Source organism: Nilaparvata lugens, chromosome 1 (genome assembly GCF_014356525.2).
Source record: "Nilaparvata lugens isolate BPH chromosome 1, ASM1435652v1, whole genome shotgun sequence".
NCBI classification, from domain to species: Eukaryota; Metazoa; Arthropoda; class Insecta; order Hemiptera; family Delphacidae; genus Nilaparvata; species Nilaparvata lugens.
Window position 1 is genome coordinate 66592429 of NC_052504.1, and position 14018 is coordinate 66606446.

General features: G+C 34.4%; 1 protein-coding gene across 1 annotated transcript in view; it reads left to right on the forward strand.

Annotated features, from left to right (window-relative positions):
• The window catches only part of LOC111058744 (condensin complex subunit 1), a 62701-nt gene that overhangs the window by 35879 nt on the left and 12804 nt on the right, over nt 1–14018 (forward strand). The window contains exons 23-27 of the mRNA XM_039436722.1: nt 2642–3466; nt 9612–9762; nt 10331–10469; nt 11295–11559; nt 11917–12040. Coding sequence (XP_039292656.1) covers nt 2642–3466; nt 9612–9762; nt 10331–10469; nt 11295–11559; nt 11917–12040 — 1504 coding nt within the window. The remainder of the gene's footprint in view (nt 1–2641; nt 3467–9611; nt 9763–10330; nt 10470–11294; nt 11560–11916; nt 12041–14018) is intronic.

The window sequence follows — 14018 nt, forward strand, 5'->3', positions numbered from 1 at the left end:
ACACAAGGAGCATTGTTGGAAATCTATGTGAGATAGAGCGCTCTACCTGATCTCAGATTGTAGAACACAAAAATACGCCCAGAGGGATTTTGAATTATACATCTAACTAAATGGTAACAATCGGAAGATATTGTTGATCAAAAACTAAAATTCATCAGAATTGATTTTTTCTTCAAATTTTACTCATTTTTGAAAAATAATAACTCAGTACTTATTGAAGATAGAGAGTTCTGAATGATCTCATTTTATTCAGAATTTTTATAATCTGAAACAAAAGATAAGAGCAAATTTTTTGTACGATTACTGGATTTGGCAGAAATGGCTGAAAACTGGAAAATGAACAAAAATACGAGGTTTTTGGGCCACTCAGTATCTAGTACAAGGAAATTTTGCATGAAGAAATTGGTTCTGGACTTCTCTCATGTATCCAAATAATATATTAAAAAATCAGAACTACAATATAAATTGCAAGCACCAATACTGGACTATTAGCTGTAGACCAAGATTTGTAATGTCTGTTATTTGTCTGCATCTATCTTCTGCAGTCATTTTGAGGTACTTGGATTTTTCTGTGTTAATATCCAGGTATATTTTCTTTCCTTCTTCTTTTAATACTCCCAACATCTCCAGTAGGTTTTGTTTTGACCGTGAAATGAGTACATCATCTGCGTAGGCATATTCTTGGTCCAAATATTAATTTAATGTTGCCGTTTATCTTTAGAGCTTGGAAAACCATATTCATCGCCAGATTAAATAACACTGCTGACAAAGTATCTCCTTGTCTCACACAGCTTGTTACAGCAAAAGGTCTACTACATCTATTCTCTATAGTATTTCTTATACAGTAGTATAGAGTAGTGTTTGTTATAGGTAGTATTTCTCATACAGTAATACAAATTTGAACAGATCAAAATGTGGAAGAATTTGTAAGGCTGTGATCTGAGCCGTGCTTTTGACACTGTCAACCACCAAATTCTTCTGTCCAAGTTGGATTATTATGGAATCACTGAGGTGACATCGAAGGTCTTCCAGTCTTATCTGTCAAATCGTAACCAGGCAGTTCAGGTTAATGGGAGGTTATCAGAAATAAAAACTATTCTACATGGGATCCATACTGAGCTCTCTTCTTTTCATTATCAATGATTTTCCATCAGTTTTTGGGTGACAGGTTGGTTGCATATGCAAACGACACAACATTGTATGATGTGAACAAATTATTGGACAATCTGACTGTAGTGCACCTCTGTGCACCTTCTCAGCGTAGTTTGAGTCCAATTATTTCAAACTGAATGAGGAAAGGACTCAAAGGATGATATTTGACTTGAGAAATGTCACAGATCAGGTGAGGAGTGTTGGACTTCTGGGTTTCCATCTGGATTCAAAATTGACATGTAACCCACATATCGACTACATTATGTACAAAGCTGTCCAGAGTATTTTACCTATTCAGGCATCTGATCTACTCAGGCTGTGTGTACCAAAAGCTATGTGAGGACTGCCTATATGTTTCTTTCAATGAATTATGATGTATGGATGTGTTGATGGAGTTTTCCTACTGCAGAAGAGGGCTATCAGAATCATCACTGGCTCTGGCATCATTGATCCTTGTCGCCAATTTTTTTGTGCAGAATCGATCATGACTGACTGTCATCTTCCTCTACATATTCATATCTCTCAAACAAATTAAGGGCACCCTGGAATTTTTGAGTTTGAGGAGTGACTTTCATGACTACAATACAAGAGGCAGAAACCAGCTTAACTTGCCCTTCACAAGGCTGAGTAGGATACAAAATAGCCCTGGTAGCCTCAGCATGGGGCTCTTCAACCGGCTGCCAGAATCAGCAAGGACTCTCACAACACGGGAATGCACCAAATGTACCCATACATTCCTTGTGAAAACCCCTCCTTATTCAATAGAGGAATTTTTCGATATCCCTAAAATTACTATTAATGAATTTTATACATGAACGTTTTGTGATACTGACCCCCTTTATGCGATACTATCAAAATATCCTTCATTATATATGTTTTTATGTTGTTGTTTTCTGACGAACCAATTGCTTCAATGTAAGCTCATAGGAAATGAATATAATTTATTCAATTTAGATAGAATTGTATTAACTTATCATGCATTTTACGACTAATTTTACCATACATGAATTATAGGCAAGTATACTCTTGTAACAACAGGCAGAGCGATTTTATTCTTTCAAGTTGTGTGAAGACTTCAATCAATCATTGAATACTCTATTAGGTGAAAATTTTCAATATTGTCTTGAGATTAGTTCTCAGAACTCATCGAGACGCCGATGAGTGAGCATCGTTATCGGTTCGCTCTAGCCTAGGTCTCCAGCCTGGCGTGCCAGTCGTTGTAATACGTTATCATGTACTCATATAACGAGTGTTTATACTAAAAGTTGAATCGTGATCTATTTTTTATTATTATTAAGAAATCTGTCGTGAAGTCTAGTGTGACAGCGTGTATAGTGGTCAGTGACTATCAGAATATACAAACAACTTCTACGATGGGGTCTTGTTCCAAGTGTGCAAACAAAATCAAAAAGATAGGCTTACGTGCTCAACCTGTAAATCAACTTTCCATTTAAAATGTGTTAGAGTTGACTTCACGAAACTCGATAAGGATACGTGGAAATGCAACTCTTGTTTGGGTGAAGACTCGTCTGATTCCAGCCACAGTGATTCGCCGTTATCACAATCTAAAGACGCAATCCTTGCGTCCATAGCCAGTATGCGGACAAACATGGAAAAGCAGATAGGTGGAGTGGCCACTAATGTAACTGACATTAAGAATGAACTAGTAGGTGTCAATAGCGCTATCACCAAAATGCAGGACACTCTCGCACTGCTTGCATCTGATAATGAATCACATAAGTCGGAGTTTTTGAAAATTAGGGAAGAAAATGACAAGCTGAAAAAGACTGTTCATCTTCTTGATGACAAAATCAAAGATATGGAACAGTTTAGCAGAAAAGACAACATAGAAATTACAGGTGTTCCGTACAACCGAGGTGAAGATTTATATGGTTTGTTGGACAGAATCGCTGCCGTTATTGATGTCAACTACAACATAAACTTTATTTCAACCGTGCACCGCTTAGGCGTGACTAACGAACGTCCCAATCCACCTATAATTGTCAAGTTCATATCTAGAGACTACAAGTCTTCGTGGATAGGAGCTGCACGGGCCAATCGCAAGAAACTGACAGCTGCTTCGCTATCCATCAACTGGCCCCCAACCTCTGTGTACGTCAACGAGCATCTTTCCCCAACCAACAAATTCATCCTGGGAAACGCGAAACGTCTCGTCCGCGAGAAAAAACTTGCAGCTGCATGGACAAGGGATTGCAGAATATACGTCAAGAAGTCTGCAGAGTCCGGAGCACCAATCACGCTGATCAAAACTATTCAGCAGATGGAGAACTTCACGACAGATGAGTCGGTCAACGTTAGCGTCGACGCCTCGGGCTGAGGATGAGTACAACAATTATAATTTCTATACAATTAAACTGGGACTGGACTTTAGATTATGTTAAACTCTCACCTAAGATAAGAACTCTATTTGTTTTTTTTTTTTCATCCTTCAAGTTATGAACTCAAATATCTTGGTTTTATCTGATAGTCTAATTATTATATATATATTCTAATATCTATAATCATCTTAATATCTTCAACTCTATGACATTTTTTATAACAAAATAGAAGTGAATCGCCCAGTTATTAGGCTACACTATAAGTACATTAATATAGAAAAGCTACTTTTGAATGAAGAGAGTTGTTTCTACTTAGTTGTTGCGACTACTAAATAGCGGCAATCTGAGAATCGTAGATTGGAGAAGATACGGAACCAGACGTGGTTTGTTTTTCCGAACTTGAATTTACTAAAATATACGATATTATGATCTTATAAGGGACCTTCAATTTTCCAATGTTCGTAATATTCAAACAATATTCACACAATTCTAGGTCATAGTAATTGCATTATTGTCGATATTCCTCTTTATACTATCATCAAGAAGTGTAGCGCCAACTATCTATGGCAGACAGATACAATATTTATATCAATCTCTCATGAATAGTTTCCCAAGTTCCTACAGTAGAATTACTCAAAGTAATTCTGACCCAGTAGGCAATTTAGCTTCAATAATACAAATACAGCATATGCAGCTTATATATATATATATATATATATATATATATATATAATATATATATATATATATATATATATATATTATATATATATTCATATGTAGCCTGCAGTTGAACGCTCTCACACTGCTGTTATATAGTTGGTGACTTGAACTTGATTATAAAACGCTTAGGATGCAAATATCATATCATTGTGTGAATGAATGAATAGCAATGTAAGCACTTATTGGTGCTACCCAGAGAGTAGCTCTCTCTTTCTATCCTCACTGGTGCTACCACAGCTCAATTAAGATTACTAAGCTTACTATGTTTTACCAATATTGTAGGTTCAAATTCCACAAATGGATGAATTAATAACCATGAATAATATCGTAATGCCATTAGTTTCTGATAGGCTATACATATTTTTTTATTTTTTTCTATGCCACACATATATAATACCAAACTTGTCTTAAACTTATGCATCGTAAATTTGTTTATTTTAACATAGGTCATAGCTGAAATTATGTTTACGTTGTTATGAATAGGTAAATATTTAATTTTAATTATTTTATTCACAATCACAATCATAATTAAAATATGATTGGGAAAAGACAACAGGCATAGCCCAAAACTGTCTTCTCCCAATTTTTTACAAATAAAAGCCTCCAAAAAGGAGGTTAGATTCCACTTTTCACTTCAAAAAGTCCAATTTACACTTCAAAACTAATGCCTAAACTAAAAATTTTAAATTTTGATATTTTAAAACTAATTAACATAGTCGAACTTAGTCTCTGTTGTGCAATGCATCTTGCATTGCACCTTGAAATTGCTTCCGAGTCAAGTTTGCAATCTGGGCTTGGGCTTTATTTTATCAGACCGCTGACCTATTCAAGCCTTCACTCTATTTTGTTCAACATAATTTTCTTTTCATCTATGGGTTATTGTCATCTAAAAGAAAAACATGAAAATAGTAGTAACGCTTTTCTTCCTCTCCTGCTTTAACATGTTAAATTAGTGAAACGAAATAGTTACATTTTTACTATAATAATTACTATAAATAACGGCTGTCACGTTGGGATGCTGATCATAAGGCACTAGAAGGTGGATGACAAGAGAATCGTTTGATGAACTTGATGTATCTCTAATAAGATGCACAGAGTGTGCTGATATATTTGACTTTCATGGTAAATTTAGTAATATAGATTCTATGGGAAACGGCAGTGGCATGGGCTTCTCGGTCATTCATCAGAACATACGTAGTTATAGACGTAACTTTGACGAATTTTTAACAGTATTACAGGGATTAGGGCATAAGTTTAACTGCATAATATTAACTGAGGCATGGCTTAACGACGACAGCCATCCAATTAACATTTCAGGTTACCATTCTTTTAGATCATTCAATAGTCTGAACCATAGTGATGGGTTGGTGGTCTACATCGATGAAGGACTTCCAGTCACTTGCAATGAAGCAATGAACTGGTACTGGGCGGTCTGGCCACCTGTCTCTCCCTCACCTTTACCTGGGCGGGGGCGGCATGCGAAATTCTAGCTGTCTACCGCAGCCCCAGCACTAATCTAACTACATTCATAAACGCGTTAAACTTATATTGCAATGAACAATCGCCAGGTGTCGTCCGAATTCTGGCAGGTGATTTCAATTGCGATACGTTGAATGTTGCCCCTGGCTCTGTTGAGGAGCATTATATCGATATTTTGAGTGACGCAGGATTTGTGCCCTGTATTGACAAGATTACACGGCCGGCCAGCGGAACCTGTATTGACCACTTTTTTGTCAAGCTTCCGCGTTTCTTCAATGCATCTTCTGTTATTCTGCAGTCCTCGGTTACCGATCACTATGCTATTTGCTTGAATATATTATCGACAAAAACTCATAAGCCGCCTAATACAGATAGAGTCATTATTAAAACAGACTGGAAAAAGGTGAGGAACACACTTTCTAGTCACAATTGGAATAGAGTCATTGAACAAAACAACGTTGACAATGCAACAGATATTTTCATTGAATCGGTACAAAACATAATTGCCGAAAAATCACATGAAGTAAAAGTTTCATCTAGAAATACTCAACTCAAACCATGGATAAGTGCTGGACTAGTAAATTCTATTCGACATCGTGATAAACTCAGAAAAAAACTCAATAGACAGCCATTTAACTATCTCCTTAGAAATGAGTTTACTCAATATAGAAATATGCTACATTCAGCAATCAAGCGAGCCAAGTATAACTATTACAAAAACAGGTTGAAGAAGCGACTGGTAACCCTAGAAAATTTTGGTCGATTATAAACGAAATCTCAGGTCGTATAGATAATAGTAAATCATTCCCCGTTAGTGCATTCTCCCGCCCTGGTGAAGTCATCGACTCTCAAAAAACTAAAGAAATTGCCAACCAATTTAATCAATATTTTGCCACAGTTGGGACAAACCTAGCAAATTCTATAATAACCCAGGATGCACCAGTAGTGAGAGATGATGAACATGCTGTGGACTCTGAATTTCAGCTGCAACCGGTCTCAAGGCAGGAATTGGAGGAGGTAGTGAAGAGTTTGAAAGGGCGATCAGCTCCAAGTTGTGATGGAATCCCTACTAGAGTGATTAAAAACAATATTGACATATTAATACATCCTATCCTACATATAGTCAATTTAAGCATTCTGGTTGGACACTTTCCTTGCGCTCTCAAAACAGCCAGAGTAATACCTATTTATAAATCAGGCCCCAAAGGCATATTCTCCAATTACAGACCTATTTCTTTGTTGGCAACATTATCTAAAATAATCGAAAAGTGTATAAAAATACAACTGACTAAGTATTTAAACGAGTACAATCTCATCTCCAACTCACAGTATGGTTTTCAAAAGTCCAAAAATACATCTGATACTCTTTTCAATATGTCTAGGGCTATCTCAAGTAGTATTAAATCAAGAAGAAAAGTACTGATAACCTTTTTGGACTTGGCAAAAGCCTTTGATACAGTTGACAGGAGAATTTTAATAAAAAAACTTGAATCATTGGGGATAAAAAATATCTCTCTCCGATGGTTTAAGAGTTACTTTCACAATCGACAGCAATCAGTTTGCATAAATGGTGAAAATAGTGATAAAGAGAATGTTGAGTATGGGGTAGTCCAGGGAAGCACCCTTGGGCCACTGCTATTCCTAATCTATATCAACAATCTGTCAAAATTAGTAGTTGAAGGTGAGTTGTATCTGTTTGCTGATGACACAGCACTAGTGTCTACTGGGAGCACTTGGGAGGAGGCCTACATGAGTGCTTCAATTGATTTGTCAAAAATAAAGAACTGGTTTGATCACAATAGCCTTACAGTAAATGTGGAAAAACGAAGTTTATGCCAATAGTTACAAGAAATCAAGCTGATCCAGGCTCACTAATACTAACGATGCATTCTTGTAACAATCCAAGGTCTGCTGGATGTAATTGTAGTGTGATTGAGCGCGTTGATCATTACAAATACCTGGGCGTTGTCTTGGATTCCAAGATGAGTTGGGTACAACATGTCCAGTGTACTAAGAATAGGCTCAGAAAGCTGCTTCACGCATTTTCAGAGCTTAGTAATGTTCTGAGTGTGGATCAGTGCAAAGTAGTGTACTTTGCCTATGTCCAATCTATAATACTATATGGGATTCTAGCTTGGGGAGGGGCTTCCTCCTCAGTCATTGAGCCTCTTGCAGTCACCCAAAGATCAATTATAAAAACAATTTTAAAGAGAGACTTTTGATACCCAACAATACAATTGTTTATCGAATTTCCCGTACTGAATGTTAGACAACTTTTTATTAAATCCTTGTTGATCCACATCAAAAATACAAAACTGAACTTCTGGGAGAAACAGTTAACCATAGCTACTCAACTCGCCACAGATCCAATTACAGCTTTGAGATACCTTAGCTGACTCACGGCTCTGAATTGACAAATCCTTTATATCTGGCCCATATCTTGTACAGAAATGTGCCAGGGGTGATTAGGGAAGCAGAGGCATTTAGTTTGGTAGTGTTAAGGAAGAGGGTGGACAGGTGGCTGTACCAGATTGGTTGGGAAGCTTCAGAAGAACTACTCCAATCTTGTTATGCTTGGTGACCAACACGACTTCAAGGTTTCCAGACAATTGATTGGTATTTATTTTATCATTGATATAACCGATTTGACTGTTTTGCCTTTCTGGTTTATGCTTTTTTTTCATTCTCTCTTCTGAGAATTTCTGGAATCCCTGCCACTGCGGTCTTCAAAAAAATATTGTTTTTTCTTCTTTATTTATTCTTTTAATCAATCAAGGTATTAAGTATACTTATTCCTACATACATATTCCTACATACTCATTCTTAAATATACATCAGCACAATATATTCACATTCAACATACACGCCAGCAGCTTGTTGGCTGAACCAAGCTGCATAATGGCTGAACACAACAAGATGGCTGAACCTACAAGCGCGCGACCTAGCGGGAAGAATCGTACCTAAGTTTGTTTCATCCAGCTAAAAATTACTGAAACACGATTCAGAAATTTAGACTTTTGCTCAAATTACCGAGAAAAATTCTCAATGTAAACTGAGAAATATTTATAAAAATAACATAGACAACAGAGAATATTTATTGTAGTATTGTTATGTTTTTTATTATTTCTATTTATATGAATATCGAACGGTAATCATTTAACCTCAAAATTCGAATTTTATAATATATATTTGCTACTCTTCTCATTTCTTGCAGTTGAAATAATAATAATTATTATCAATAGAAAAGAACTATTATTTATTATTAAATGATGAGAATTCGTAAATGATGATTATTTAATTATGATTTAGATGAACATTATTTTTGTTTTGGATTTCTAGATTGGGATTTTATCATAAATGTAGGGTAGCCATTGAAATGATTATTCTCATCTAAATCTAACCACAGTCATTTTTACCAACTCAATTTTTGTTTTCGTGCACTAATCCTCCATTTAACCCACCAACTATTTTGTGTTGCCATGTTGCAAATCTGGAGTGCAGAAAAGATTTTTCCCGCACTAGAGCGGAAAAGTGAATCTTTGCGTTCTGTAATCAGTGCAGGAATCGTCACTTTTCAAGGTAACTGTAGGAAAAATATTTTTCAATACCTAAATCATACTTTCCTATAAATGTGTATTGTGCATCAAAAGTGTATTACTAATGCATGTCATTTGCCAATGAAATGAATTTATATTCAAATAGAGAAAATATGGTGAGGTTAGATTACACTTTCATGAAATATTTTTAAAAATTATTAGAAAATGGAATTTATTTGAACCAGTAATTTTATACTAGAGTACTTTCATAAAAAATGCATAATGTAGGATACATCCACTCGAAAAATTTATATGGGTGAAAATATAATATAATCTACATAAAAATGCATGTTCTGTGTTTCATACAATGATTTTCATCTCTATTTTTCACAGGTTGAGAGACGAATGCAAAGATGTGCGTCTCAATACTTTGTATGTTCTTTCGCACCTGATAACAAATGAATTGGTCAAAATTAAAAGTCAGATATCAGATGTCGCTCTTTGCATTGTCGACGAAGAAGAAACGATCAGAGGTAATCTCCCTCCAGTTGTATACGTTAGTTGTAAAGGATACTTTTTTCTATCTATAATATTTATTGGCCTTTAAAATCTACACTTTATTGAGGAGTTAGTGCATCGTTTTCGAAGTTGCTGTACTTGAAGGATAAATACACCCATAAAATGCAGATTATGTAATCCCTCAGCCTAGATTGTGATGAGATTATGCATTATGTAATTAAGTAGATTATGAAACCTAAGCATTAAGGTGCATTATGATAATAACTGTGATAAGTGCGAGATATGTAATCGGAATTTTCATACGTATTAGTGATTCCTTATTTTTCAATGTACTTTACCGGGTTCCATGCTGAATGGAAACAAGTTGGTTCATAGCACGATTTTTTGAATTTCATACTATTTTGTAGATTTTTGTTATTTTCAATGAAATTCTAAATTCAAAATCTCAAAGCAATAGATTTGTAGAGATGTTAATTTTTTCAGATTTTTAGACATGTTTTATTGTCATAAATAAAGCTACCTCTTTCCAGGTTTGAAAAAGTTATTCCAGTCTGAATCTTATTACAATGATCTTGATTACAGATGCTGCTCAACGACTGTTTCAAGAACTTTCAACAAAAGGAAATACTCTTTATAATCTTATTACTGATATCATATCAACACTTTCAAATCCAAATGCTGAAAAACCACTTGACGAAGAGAGTTTTAAAACAATACTCAGGTGAGAATTTATCATTTTAACTTCATGTCTTGTGAATCTTTCAATTTCTTTCCCAGTAATCCTCGTAAGTTCCTTATTTTAAATGTAACTCCGAACATCCTAATTCTTTGGTATATATGCTTTTAAAACCATAACTTAGAACAAATTTTCATCTTGATAATAGCATAAACTTCAATCCATAGAGTTTAAAAGATTCATGCTTGTTTGTCATAATATTGTTATAAACACATGCTTCCAAGAATATACTGGATTGGTGAAAATTATGGAAACAGCTTAATATTTCTTTCACAAAAATAATTTGACAGTAGGTTCAGTTAGGGATCCTATTCGAATTGAAAAAGTACTTTTCTAATTTTTTGTCCGCCGATTTGGATCCAAATCAATTTCATTTTCTTTAAAATGGGAAGGTGGCCATATGATACATTATTTTGATACAGCATTTCAAGAGAAACATTGGTATCTCAAACCGTGTCGAAGTTATTCACATTCAAAGATACTGATAAATTAAACAAAAATGAGATAGGCTACATAAATACATTGAAATTGAAACTATCAAAATTTAACTTTTTTAAGTGTCAGTAAACACTTATAGTAACATGAACTCACATATTTTACACATTGAACAGTAAAGTTTGATTTGTCCGATTTTTAATGTAGGTACTCATTTTTTAATTTTTGTATGGTTTATTAGTATCTTCAAATATGACTATCTTTGAAACGGTTTGAGATATCGATGTGCGGTTTTCGCCATTCATTTTCTCTTGAACTTCTTCCTGTCTATTTTTTTCCTGCTTGTTTTTGCAGTAATAATGTCTACTTTTACAGGTTCCTGATGGATCTTGTACAAAAAGAGAAGCAAATGGAGCATTTGGTTGAAAAGCTGAGCATTCGTCTTCGTGAGTCGCAATCGGAAAGACAATGGAGTGATCTAGCCTTTTGCTTGTCTCTTCTATCCTACTCAGATAGAAGTGTGCGAAAACTAGTCGATAATTTCATCTGCTTCAAAGACAAGCTCAATCATCCTCCAGTCTACAGTTGCCTCACTGGAATTATTTCCAACGCTAATAAGTCTACAAAGCCTGGCTTGAAGGTATTGTCAACAATATTGAGCATACAGATACAACTTGAATTATTTCTCTTCTGCATTTGATGTACTGTACGGTATCTGAAATGATGTTTTGTATTTCTTATGGTTAGTTTTCTCTTTTCATAAATTATTCAGGTTCTTATCTTCAGATTGACTTTCATCATTCTTGACCCTATTTTAGATGTCAATGTTTTTCAGTTTTGTTTCTCTTATCCACTCTCATTCATTGCTAATAAACAAATTTTATCTCACTACCTTTATTTCATTATAAACTTGATAAAATTCTAGTAATACTGTAAAATGGTTATAATAGTTATTGTTTCTGAAACACTCATTATTTCAATTGTGTGATCATTGTAGGAAGCAGCTGCTGAACTAAATGAAGTTATTAAAGAGGTTTTAGACACAGGCGGGGAGAATTGGGTGCAAGCGACCCCTCGGAACGCCAATGGACCTAGAGTCCGACCATCGACTACCAAAAGAGGTTTGTTCACATCATTTCACTTCTTAGATCTGATTCGAAAACCTTTCAATGAAGGGAAAACTGCTCATAAGCTATAAATATATAAAAACTTATTATATGGCATGCCATGCTATGCATATCTAGGGCAAGGGGAGCTTTATTCTTTAAGATTCTACTTCACATGCGGCGGAATTCGTATTTCAGTTCCGATATAGCTGAACGAAGAGGGGAACAAGTTCAGCAACGGCTCTCTTCATTCAGCAACGGTCCTCCCACCACCGTTCTCCCAACTCGCTTGCTCACGCCCTCAGGGAGTAAACACGCGCGCACACACTCTGTAGAAACTCACACACACGCTCACGTGCTCGCTGCATGCGTGCCAATTCAGGCATAGAGAATGTGTAAACAACTCTGTTGCCACATTGTGAAAGAATGGGCAAAAATATTGAATTCGCAAGCATGACTACTGCTGTCTGTCTTCCCTGCTAACTGGCTTTCAAAGTATTCCTTCTGCTCTGCAGTCGTGCAGTACCGTACCAAACACTTGTTTGAAATTATTTTGTTACTTAGTTTAAATTTATGTTTAAAGAAATGTAAATAAAAAAATAATTTGAGTATTTTCATAGTTTTATTTGAAAATAATCACGCAAAATTGAAGTTTATAAGTAAGATAATTATAGTACCGTATTATTGTTGAGAAATTTTTAAAACTGTACTTAGGTTATTTTTATTATTACTACTAGAATAACTCAACAAATGCATTTGGGACTAGGAATAATGTAAATATATTTTATTGAATTTAGTGTAATATTATTCAACTATTAGCTCCAGCCGTATTATTTGGATACATATTTTTCAGAACCCAAATTGAGAATCATTTCTCAGTAATCCCAAAGAAAATACATAACAAACTTTATGATCTCCAAGAAAAAAGTGGGACAAAAAGAGATGTAAAAAGTGATAAAAATATGGGAACTGCTGTTGATTCTAACAGAAAAAATGTCTAAAAAATCCATTCTTTGAAAAAAGAAGTTTGCATAAATTGCTCAATTTACATCAACTTGGCCCATGGCCTGCAGCCCTTGCATTTATTTTTTACCCTTGTTATGATATGATATGATTGAAAATCCTTTTTACAATAATCATTTGAAGAAGCAGCAATAAGAATATAGGGTCTACCTATTACCACACTTTTCAGACACAATTGAATTAAATACATTTCTTCACAAGTAGAGTTTGTTTGGTAATAGAGAAATATTATTGAAGTAATGACAATCATAACAATACTACGTATATAATTATTTTGCAAAACAAATTATCTCATGAAACTGTTGGTAGAAAAATAAACAGATATCAAAGACAAATAAAGTCTAAATATAACATTATATAGTTGTAATTAGGTTTATAATTAATAATGTACTGATGGATATTTTTGATAATTTTATACCTAATCCTTCAAGTAAAAACTAAAAGCAAAACAAATAAATTATAAGAAAATTATTGTAGCCTAAATGTATAAAGCTGATGATTGATAATAATGCATTATATAATTATCATTGTATTTTGGAAGAAGTATTTATATTGAGAGTAATAATTATTCTGAGAATAATTATTTGGAAGAAGATTCATTGCTACATAATAGGCCCCTACTTAAAAAACTAAAACAAAATAGAACATCATGTAATAAGGCTTATAATTGATACTGTAGTATACTACTATCATATAGAATAAATACTGTATCATTGGATATATAACAATAGATAATTGAAGAGAACTAAAACAAAATAACACTTTTATACATGTTATAAGGCTCATGATTGATAATACAAAAAAATGAAATAAAAATAATACAAATTGAAACAAAATAAAACATTATTGTACCTATTCAATGATTCTTTCCATGTGTTGTTTGTGCCTCAATTATCCAATCTGGATTTCTAATTGGCATAGAACGTGTATGCCGAGGATCCACAAGTTCTGGCAACAGGCAATCCATGTA